The sequence below is a fragment of the Guillardia theta genome, assembly GCF_000315625.1.
Source record: "Guillardia theta CCMP2712 unplaced genomic scaffold GUITHscaffold_10, whole genome shotgun sequence".
NCBI lineage: Eukaryota > Cryptophyceae > Pyrenomonadales > Geminigeraceae > Guillardia > Guillardia theta.
Genome location: NW_005434664.1, coordinates 968239 through 978543, shown reverse-complemented (window position 1 = coordinate 978543; position 10305 = coordinate 968239). Strand labels below are relative to the sequence as shown.

The window sequence follows — 10305 nt, the reverse complement described above, 5'->3', positions numbered from 1 at the left end:
CCGCCCCCGCGTCCTCCTTCCGCCGCTCTAACCAGACATTGTGTTGTTGCTCGTTGAAGCCACTTGGGCACAGAAAGTCGGACGACAGGTGAGAGAGATCAGAAGGTAGAGAGAGAGAGAGAGAGAGAGAGAGATAGGAGGGAGAGAGAGAGAGAGAGAGAGAGAGAGAGAGAGAGAGAGAGAGCGAGAGAGAGAGAGAGAGAGAGAGAGAGAGAGAGAGAGAGAGAGAGAGAGAGAGAGAGAGAGAGAGAGAGAGAGAGAGAGAGAGAGCGAGAGAGAGAGAGAGAGAGAGAGAGAGAGCGATAGGAGGGAGGGAGGGAGGGAGGGAGGGAGGGAGGGAGGGAGATCAGAAGGTAGAGTCGCTGGATGTTGTAAGAAGGAACGGAAGGAGGGAGATTGAGCATGAAAATGTTGAAGTTGCGACGAGAAATGTCATAGCAAAAGGTTAGAGGAAAAGAGGTAAAAATTTAGGAGAAGTGAAGGAGGATGAGGGAGTGGTTCTGGCTCGGCACACTAGAGAAGGCAACGTAAAGGATGAGAAAAAGGAAAAGAAGGAGGAGAACAAGGAAGAAAAGTGTCGAATACGAGAAGAAACGGGAAAGCAAACAAGCGTGGAGATGATGGAACCTGCCTTAATTCACGCATAAATTTACACACTTACTTTAGTTTTTAGGACTTTGATGTGTCGGTCATCCGGCTACTGTCTCTCCGAGCATAACTGCTTGCATTCCCTTGGTCTTCCTCAGCAACGCGATCAAGTTGAGTTCCTCTGCCTCCATCCTCGTCGCGTTGCTCCTCCTCTTGCGACTCAATGTCGGACAGGTCGAAGGGCATCTGCAGGTACGTCTCAGTCACTCGAAGGAGAGAACGACATTCTAGGATTTAGCGCATCAAATCAAAGACTCGACGACCAACGAAACAAGGCTCACCGAATCGAGCAGCAACGTGCATCATCGTTATGACAAAGAAACAACATAACAAGTTTCCCTCTAGCTCCCTACCCTCTAGCTCCCTACCCTCTAGCTCCCTGCCTTCCGACAAGCAGGCCAAACATTTGGTCAGTTGGCCAAGTCCTTGCCGTCCCCCCCCCCCCCCCAGAGGCCACTCACCGGCTCTTCTGTCATCTGACTTCGCCTGCGCCTCTTCCCCGTGTGCTTGTACGGCCACTTGTGGATCCCCAGCCTCCTGCACACTATCTTCATAGTAGACTTGCCGATCCCCTGCAAGCATCGTCGTCCTCCTGTCAGTACCAGACTCGAGCACATCAGCAACAAGCTTACGATCTTTCTCGACGTCTCTACCAGACTCTTGTTGAAATGACTCGCCAGCATCTCGTACGTCACCTCCACTCGCTTCCTCGCTGCTGCTTCTGACCTCCCCTTCCGCGCCAAGACGATCACGACGCCCTCACTGCCATCCTTCTCCTCGCCAACTTGTTTGATTGTCTCCCTCCATCGGTCGATGAGCCCATGGTCCAGCATCGCCGGCGCGTCCTCGTTCTCCTCAAGGCCCGGCCCCTCCGCCACACTCAGGCTGGAATGATCGGGAGTGGGCTTGACGTCTGCGGAGAAGCAGGAGGTGTCCGTTGCAGTCCAAGCAAGTGTGACTCTGACGTCAGAAGTGCCTGATACCTGGCGTATGCTGCTCTGGTCCTCTTCCATGCTTGCAGCAGCAGCAGCAGCAGCAGCGGGCAGACGGTCCCAACATCGCGCGATGTCCGCGTAGGTGGCGGGGAGAGAGCTCGCGAGGTTCTGTAGGATGCACTGCCCGTATGATAGCTCGCTCGGTTCCAGCGCGTTTGGAAGGGAGGCTTGGAGGGCAGCGCTGGTCGAGGGGAAGGGTATCGTCCAGAGGTCTGACTGCCAAGGGCTTGGACAGGGGGGCGCCCACGCCGGGTCTGGTGGAGAGAGGTTTTGTGCACATGCCCGGTAGGACACGTTACGGGGAGCCGAAGGATCGAAGAGGAAGGAGTCCGAAGTCTGAGACGGAGTTAGGCTGTGGAGGATATCAGGCATTGAGGAGATAGAGGAGCTCATGAGAGATGATCTGTTGGTTGGAATCGGATTTGACTGATGGTCGTCGAGGACGTCAGGTTGCATAATTTGTTCTCTCCTCAACGCAAGGGATTGTTTGTGATGACTGAGTCGTCTTAGCTCAACAAACTGCCTCTTGTCTGATTGTATGCAATCAGTGTTGTCAGGTATCTTGTTCGGAGGAACTGTATCGTTCTCATTCTTGGTACCTTCATCCACCTTCCTCAGTTGTCCAACATCCCTCCATCGGCCTGCGCGCTCATGGCAGGGGAATGAAGCTCTTTAGCTCTCTTATTATTGTAGAAATACGAGCATCGACCACTTACCACCCCTTCTTTCCAGCATGGAAACCACGGTGGTAAGCTAGTCCTCGCCAGTAGGTCCGCCAGCGCAGCCCCTTCACCCCACCCCAAAGTTTTCTTTCCAGTTCCCATCACCCCACCCCTCTTGCCGAGTCACAGGACCCCCTCATCCGACTCTTGGCTGGCCGGTATCTTATTGGTCATAAAACCCCCACCCCCCGTCCACCTGGCCCTTTTTCCCCTAATAAATCGTCCCCTGCGCTTTTACCCCCATAGGAACTTTCCGAGTGATTCGGAACCTGTAAAGTTCCTTTCTGGCCCCCTGAGAAGTTCAGCGCTTGCGCCCAGCACCACCTTACTTTTGAGTAAAAAAGACTAGTACCAATAAGTCACTCCACAGTGACAGTAGGGTTTTCCGTTGACTAAAACTACGGTCCTCGCTCTCATTTTAACTTAACATTGAGTAAAAGGACGGTCACCTTGAAGACCCGACACTACGGTACGGTCCGGCCGCCCACCGGGAGCCCCGGGGGGGGAATCTCAAAAGTTGACTTATTCGTCACACCCCGAACTCCCCGCCGCTCGGAAAGCTTTACGGGCTGCGGACGTCTACAGCGACTCGTGACTCGATGACTCACTGCATGCTCAAAGCACCCCCCGGGCCCGCTCAGCCTCTGGACCCCGGGACCCGGGATCACACGTTCACTGCCGAAGTTTCAGGAAGTGACGTGACTGGGCATCATGACGTTCCACAGTATTCAATTATTGCCTCACAAGTCTCTGCTAGACCTCCGCCGCTTCAATCTTGGGGGCGAGATCGTCGCGGGCAAATGTGAAAGTGTGCGGCATCCTGTTGGTGCATCAGTGCTCCGCTCGGAGGGGACCGCACGTGGAACGCTGCCCCCTTCATGATGGCACGGCGTGTATAACTTCGGATCGAACCGTCTTGATGGAGGGCACTTAAATGCTGGGGGAATACCGGGTCATGCGCTATGTCATGGACATCCTGAAAGACTGTCTTCCATGATTTCCTCGTTGTGTCTTGAACGATCGGACTGCCTCCAGGCAGCCATGCCAGTGTTGTCGGGGTCCCGCAGGGCTCTTCTAGAACAGTGGAGAGAGAGGGAAGACAACACACAGTACAAAAACTCACTACAACACCAATACTGTCGCTACCACATTTCGTGTCACACCCCCAAGCTTTACGGGTTGTGACACGAAATGGTAGCGAAGATCAGTTGAGCTAGCTGTGCTAGGGCTCTGACATGATTGAGCTAGTGGAGTCGCGGCCACTGTGAGTAGACCGAACTTCTTTCGTCGTCAAACGACTACAGCACCTCACGTTCCTCTGCTCCCCTTCTGAGACCTCTCAAGAGCCTCTTGTTGTGCCTTGACCTCTCGTCTTCGCGCCAGCTCCTGCTGCAGCTGCATCCGAACCTGCCGGCGGCAGCAGCTTATCAGCTCCGACATAATAACCAGTCCTGGTCCAGTACCGCATCCTTGGATCGCCCATAGATCTTGGGGAACCGGGTCCCTCTGCTGCTAGAAGATCGATGCTGTTGAGAGCCTGAGAGACGTTCATGCTCTACCACAAGGCAAGCCTCCTCCTCGCAACCTTTCTTGCCTGAGGACTCGGTTCTAGTCTTTGGAGGAGGACTTTGGGGTTCTTTCCCTCGATCAGTTTGATGCTCATGGATCTTGTTCTCTTGTCGTCGAGCTCGGATCCTCTTCATCACCTCCTCGAAGCTTGTCTCAGCCCCCTTGGGACCCAACTGAGCCAGCTCAAGGATCACGTCTTGCGTGTCCGGGTTGCCGTTCATGAAGGCGATGTCGGAGGCGTTGTAGTCAGCGATGTCAAGGACGAGGAGGCTCGCGTTGAGCTCAGTGATGATCTGATACACCATCTGAGGACTCCCTAGAGATGCTGCGAGATGTAGCGGAGTCTGCCCTTCCTTGTCAATCGCGTTTACGTCTGCTCCGTGCTTCTTCACGAGCATATGGAGCAGGTCGAAGTTGCCGACGTTCACCGCCCAGTGAGCAGCAGTAAGACCTGCCTCCTCCGTCACCATCCAGGCAAGTCATGAGGGAAACAGCGATCATTACCGTCCTCATCCGCCAGGCTGACGTCCGCCCGGCATTCTTCCAGCAGGACGCGGACGGTGTCTACGTAGTTGTTCCCAGCTGCTGCGAGGAGCGGGGGCATGCCATCCTTGTCCCGGCAGTTGGGGTCCACATTAAATTCCTTCACCAGCATCCTCACCTGCAGCCATAGAAATCATTTGAGGAGACCTCGTTTGAGTTTTCAGTCTCCCTCTCCTTCTGCTCCTACTCCCCTTCCCCCTGCCCCCCTGCTTCTGCCTTCACTTTCTGTTTTCCGTAGCATCCAAGATGCCAGGATTGTTTCTTATTCCCACTCCTCCTCACCGTGCTGTGGTGCCCATTCAGGGCCGCCCAGTGAAGAGCATTCAATCCTCGAGAGTCTTCGGAAAAATTCATGCGCAGATCCCTTAACATCTTTCTCAATTCACTGTCGTAACCTGCGAGTTTTCAGTCGAACAAGCGAGGAAAGGAGTGGAAAGAGGAGAGGATAGAGGAAAGAAGATGGAAGGGCAAAGCCGGGAAGGGGAGGACAGGGAAAGGAACGGAAAGGGTGGGGGGGGGGGGGGGGGAGAAAAGAAAGGAGAAGGCGAGGATTAGTTGCTCTGTTCATACCGTGTAGCGCAGCCCAGTGTAGGGGAATAAGTCCTTGCAGCCTTTCCTCTGCTTTCCAGTATGTGATGTTCACCTGAGAGCATTAGGAACTAGTCAGATATCAGCGTCTTGTTTTCATCCCAGTTTGCTTCCTTACATCTTCTCCATCCTCTATGAGCCAAGGGCTGTGCATGTACGCTTTTGCATATCTGGCGATCGAATTCAATCTTTGATCACTTTTGCATTAGTTGTTCTCACTGGTATGCAAACCACAGAAGAGGCTGAGTGTCGTTTCGAAATGTCTCTATGGCATGTTTTTGGGTGGATTCCAAACCTGTTCGACAGTCACCAGCATGCAGATATATCCAAGGGAGTATCTTACTGCCCATGAAGGAACAGTGCAGCACTGCAACCTCGTCGGCAGTGAGATTAAGTTCATCTGCTTTCTTTGAAGAGAAGAGTTTGACAAGATGACATCAATCAGCAACATGGCACCGAGACTAGTTGGTCCAAGTAGGAAATACCAAACACTTGTTCCGACGATTTGTGGAAAGCCGAAACCTTCAAAATGATCAGATCATTGTGCTACTTGACTGTTTTCGTCCTACGCTTGGAGGATTGTAAGGACTGCAAGCCACCTGCCAGGATAAAGTGTTGTAAGTTTCAGGGCAGAACACGTTATGCAATGCAAACATTCTGTCCAGTGATCGCATCATTCAGATGCACGTTTCGACTATTGGAGGCCTGCGACACTCAATCACTATATGACGTGATAGTCCTCCACAGGTTTCTCCTTCACCTCTTCCACATGTTCTCCTTGATCCATGATGTACATGTGGAAGTGTGCAAACTCAGGGGTCTGTGAAAATAACAGGCTCACGGGTCGCAGGACAACTACTTGTTCACCGGGTGCGTCGCTGGAAGCCACATGCTCATGGGCTTCACGCTGGCAGCATGGGAAGTGAGGGTGGCACAAAGGACGTCGCAAGGGGGAGCTGAAGACCTTGTGGGACGAGGATAACAAGGAAGGTAGTCGTAGAAACCGAATTGAGAAGCTGTGAAGTCGACCCGGATCTCCTCGCCCTGGGAGGAAACTTGAGGGTCAGAGCAGTCTAATGAAGTTGGAGGCGGTATCATGTCGTCACATTCTCGAGCTTGAAATAGATGTTTTCAAACTGAAGAGGTTGCTCGATGTAACTGCGGGCTGGAGATGAGCTGGGTTCCAGCAGGTTCTCTCCTTCACCTCTGGTTTGGGAAGACTAGCTTCAAACGAGGAATGCTCTTGTCGAGTTCCTGAAATGAACCGAGTGAATCAGTATAAGATGCTGCCGGGGAGGAGTGAGAGAGCAACTGAGAGGGTGAGGATTACATCGAGCAGGACAACACGAGGATGAAGTGGAGGAGCACGAGGTATCTAGGCGAGGAGGAGGCATACCTTTCTACACAGCCCATAGTCGACCACTTGTAAATCTTTCTCACAACCCCCCAGGTACAGCCTCCCTCCCTTCTCTTGCAGGAAGGAATGGAGTGACATCAGCAGTGCCCTGTTCGCCCATGTGCTGATGCCCATGGAGTGAACTCGATACCTGCAGTCAAACATGACCGACTTGCCGTATCATGTCTCTGCTGCTATCTCGTCTAGCCACTGACTCTGACCTGAGTCACTGCTCTGAAGCCCCTTGCTCATGCCCCCCCTCTAACAGCCCTCACCATAGCATCGGATCGTTGTCAGCCTGGTCAAAGGACGGCGGATCCACCGACACATTCTTGTCCACCTTGAAGTACTCCCCGTCAACGGACCATGGAGGGCATCAGGACATGTCAAACTCACTGATGCCAAGTGCAGGCGCAGGAATTGGGAGCTTTCACCTCGCTCTACATCCTCAGCATAATCTTTCTTCATCACCTGCAAGGGCGTCAAGGTGTGCAAGAGCGTCAACTGATCGCTGCCTGGTGTTTCAGCGCTTTCATCGTTCGCACCATCGTGTCCTCGGCCATCTCTGTGGCTGTAAACAGTCACAAGTCTAACGGTGGGACGCAGTGGCATGCGAAGGCACATGCGATGATATTGATGATGGACATGCCGAACAGAGCAGCCCACAGCTCAACCCGCATGCTCTTCTTCTCCTTAGCGAATACCACCTGCATGCAAGTCAGGCAGGCCTCGCCATTGCGAGAGGGTACTTCGTTCCCATCCTCCTGCGCATGCCCTCCTCGCAGCGAGAGAAGAGTTGCGTCCCCTAGCAGCGGCAGCATCAGCGGGAGCAACAGACTCTGAGGTGACACACGAGGAACATGCGCCAGGGGACGTGAGAGCATTGGCGGTTGACGCAGACCCATCGGAGTCTGCGTGTGACAGTCGGCCAATGCGATGTTAGAGGCACCATGAGCTAGCAGCAAGGCTTGGAGCGGACCTGAAATGCAGAGAGACTCTTCATCTGTATACACGAGCTGCCATGCACTGTCAACGTCTTGAACAGGGAGCGTGTCACGAGTACCTTTGATATGAAGCAGGCGAAAGTACATTCAAAACAAGACTGCCAAGTTCCACCCCATGTTTCGTCACCACCTTATCGAACCAACTGCAGAATGCAGCAAGATAAGACATTTACATTTGCGTATCATTGCTAACCCCTCACAATTATGATTTTCTAAGTCTATTCTCTTTCCTAAACTTATCGGCCTCTTACGTGTGTTACTACTTCTCCATTCATCCCCCTTACTCTGCCCTCGTCTTCTACCCCTGCCCTTGGCCTCTCCTCCTCTTCGTTAGGTCTACTTCTTCCTCTCGCCCCTCCTGTTTGCCCTCTCCTCCTCCCTCCTGGTTTCCCTCTCGTTCCCCCTCCTCGTTACCCTATCGTTCTCCCTCCTGTTTGTCCTCTCCCCCTCCCTCCTGTTTGCCCTCCCCCACCATCGTTTGCTCTCCGATGCGACCACTCATTCTGGAACAACGAATTGTGTAACGTACAAAATCATTTGTAACGGTTAGTAACGACTGAGAAGTTCTAGTTGAATCGGGGACGTGCAGGAGGGTAGTGGTGGTAGTACATACATGGAGGGTACATTTGTGTACCCCTTCTTTTCCCACATTTGTAGTGGAATTGTATGGGGTGAGTTTCATATGGAGAGGGTAGGGGTGGGTCGGAAGAGGGTTGGGAGTGGGCAAGAGTCCTTCCCATGTTCATGGCCTCTGCGATGCGCACGGCCATGGCCGCAGGTGCGAGGAGGAGGAGGAGGAGAGGAGGAGGAGGATAGAGAGGATGAAGAGGATAGAATATTTGCATAGAGGGGAAGAAGACGGCGCTGAAGAGAAGAAGACCAAGATGGACGAGAAGGGACGAACAGGAGGATTTTGGGAATCGCCTGAGGATTGGAGTTGTGCGCACTGACATGAAAGGGAGAGAAGGAGAGAAACAAACACAGCATCGCAAAATGAAATATGTCTTTGGAATGAAAATGAGAAAAAAACATGAAGGCACAGGAGCAGAGGGTTGTAAAGGAGGAAAACTAAACGCGAACCGATGTTAACACATGGATCCGTGTTTTCGGAGTGTATACAGAGTCATATAGCGAACAAAGCAGAGGCAGAGGGGCAGATAGGGTATACAAGTTCAGCTGATAGCATGGAGATGCAAGAAGAGACCTGAAACCTCGGGTCGTATGCGGGGGCTTGACTAACATTTCATGTCGTTCAGTGCTCATTGCATACACCAGTGCCTTTTCCTTGAGCCCGTGCCCCACGTTGAGAAGGTCTGTGCATCTACACTGCAAGGGCTGTGAGAGACGATGACGACGATGCTGGTAGGGCGCTCGCTCCTCAGACATGCACCAGCAAGGTTAGCAAGACAGCACGGGCCTCCTCCTCGTGACCTGCTCGCAGCTTCCTTCCTCTCGGCCTGCCAGGATGCTTCCCCGCCTCATGTGTTTGTTGCTGCGCCTGCCTGCTGTACGCGTGACGAGCTCGTCCCAGGTCTCTGTCCATGTCGGAAGTGCCCAAGAAGGTGAGGGAGAGGGTCGGCGATAGCAGCTGCTAGTTGACGGGGGAAAAGACTCCTGCAGAGGCGAAGAAGCTCTGCGACAGCGAGGGCTTCACATACGTGGACGTGAGGTGAGGGAGGAGGAGGAGGAGGAGCAGGAGGAGCAGGAGGAGCAGGAGGAGCAGGAGGAGCAGGAGCAGGAGCAGGAGGTTGGCACTCTCCCCCAGAGTGTGATGGTGTGTGCGCGCGAGCAGGACCAACGAGGAGTTTGCGAGGGGTCACCCGACGGACGCCATCAACATCCCAGCCTTCGCCATCACTGGCGACGGTCTTGCCGCTGAACCCCCTCCCTCCTTCCCAACCCTCCCTCCCTCCCTCCCTCCTCTTGACCTCTCCTCCTCTTTCTCTGCTGACTCTCTTTGGTCTCTGTTCTCTCCTTGCTCTCCCTCTCACCTCGTCAACCCCCCTTCCCTGGCTCCCACGGCCTCTATGTCTTGCTCCTCTTGCTCCTCTGCTATCCGTCCTTACTCCTTATCGGATCCCCTCGTGCTGTTTGACATTCCTCAAGGCCCCATGCCGATGTCCAGCACGTTCCTCAAGCTCATTCAGACCAACTTCCCCAACAAGGATGAGAAGCTTGTGGTTAGTTTATACGCTCATTCCTCCTGCTGCAAATGCCTCCTTTCCTTTCGTTCTGACCTCTTCCTCATCCTCCTCTTTTCTCTGTGGTACCGTCTCTCTCCTGCTCCTCCCTCTCCTTGTCTGTCCTTCGATCCACCCCTACCACCTTCGACTCCCATCTCCACCTGCACCCTCACCCTTCGCCTCCCCCCTCCTCCTTCTTGTATCATCCTCGTCCCTTCCTGAAGTTTCCTGTCAGATCGGATGCCAGGCTGGCAACAGGTCTGCCATGGCATGCAAATGGCTGTCGGAGGCCGGGTAAGTAGAGCAAGGAGGAGCCTTGTCATGTGACTTGAAGGCTCAGGTACACCAACATCGTTGAAAGCAACAAGGGATTCTCCGGGTGGTAAGAATCTTTCCTTCTCCTCCTCCTCCTCCTCCTTCTCCTCTCCCCTCCCTCTACCCTCCTTTGTTCCCCTCTTTCCCTCTTCTCCCTTTCCTTCCTCCTCTCGCTCTCGCCCTCGCTCCTCCCCTCCCCTCCTGGAGTCCCGCTGTACCCTAATCCTCCCTCCCCCTCTCCCCTCTCTTCGTCTTGCTCCCTCCCTCGTCTCCCCGTCTCCTCGTCTCCTCCCTCCCTCCCTCGTCTCCTCGTCTCCTCGTCTCCTCCCTCCCTCCCTCCCT

General features: G+C 53.8%; 3 protein-coding genes across 3 annotated transcripts; 1 reads left to right on the top strand and 2 right to left on the bottom strand.

Moving 5' to 3' along the window:
- Window positions 1–1058: 1058 nt before the first annotated feature.
- On the bottom strand, window positions 1059–2099 carry GUITHDRAFT_102578 (hypothetical protein; the record flags this gene model as incomplete). The annotated part of the gene is made up of 1 exon (XM_005838889.1): window positions 1059–2099. One exon carries the CDS (start codon window positions 2097–2099, stop codon window positions 1059–1061), a length of 1041 nt encoding a protein of 346 aa, XP_005838946.1.
- Window positions 2100–4164: 2065 nt separating this feature from the next.
- GUITHDRAFT_57704 (hypothetical protein) lies at window positions 4165–4401 on the bottom strand (the record flags this gene model as incomplete). Its single annotated transcript, XM_005838888.1, has 1 exon — window positions 4165–4401. A coding segment is annotated over one exon (237 nt), but the record flags the coding sequence as incomplete, so codon positions are not given.
- A 4605-nt stretch (window positions 4402–9006) lies between these two features.
- GUITHDRAFT_102576 (hypothetical protein) lies at window positions 9007–10034 on the top strand (the record flags this gene model as incomplete). The annotated part of the gene is made up of 6 exons (XM_005838887.1): window positions 9007–9027; window positions 9076–9134; window positions 9258–9331; window positions 9572–9645; window positions 9884–9942; window positions 9989–10034. The coding sequence occupies 6 exons, from the start codon at window positions 9007–9009 to the stop codon at window positions 10032–10034; spliced, it is 333 nt and encodes a 110-aa protein (XP_005838944.1).
- Between the last annotated feature and the right edge of the window lie 271 nt (window positions 10035–10305).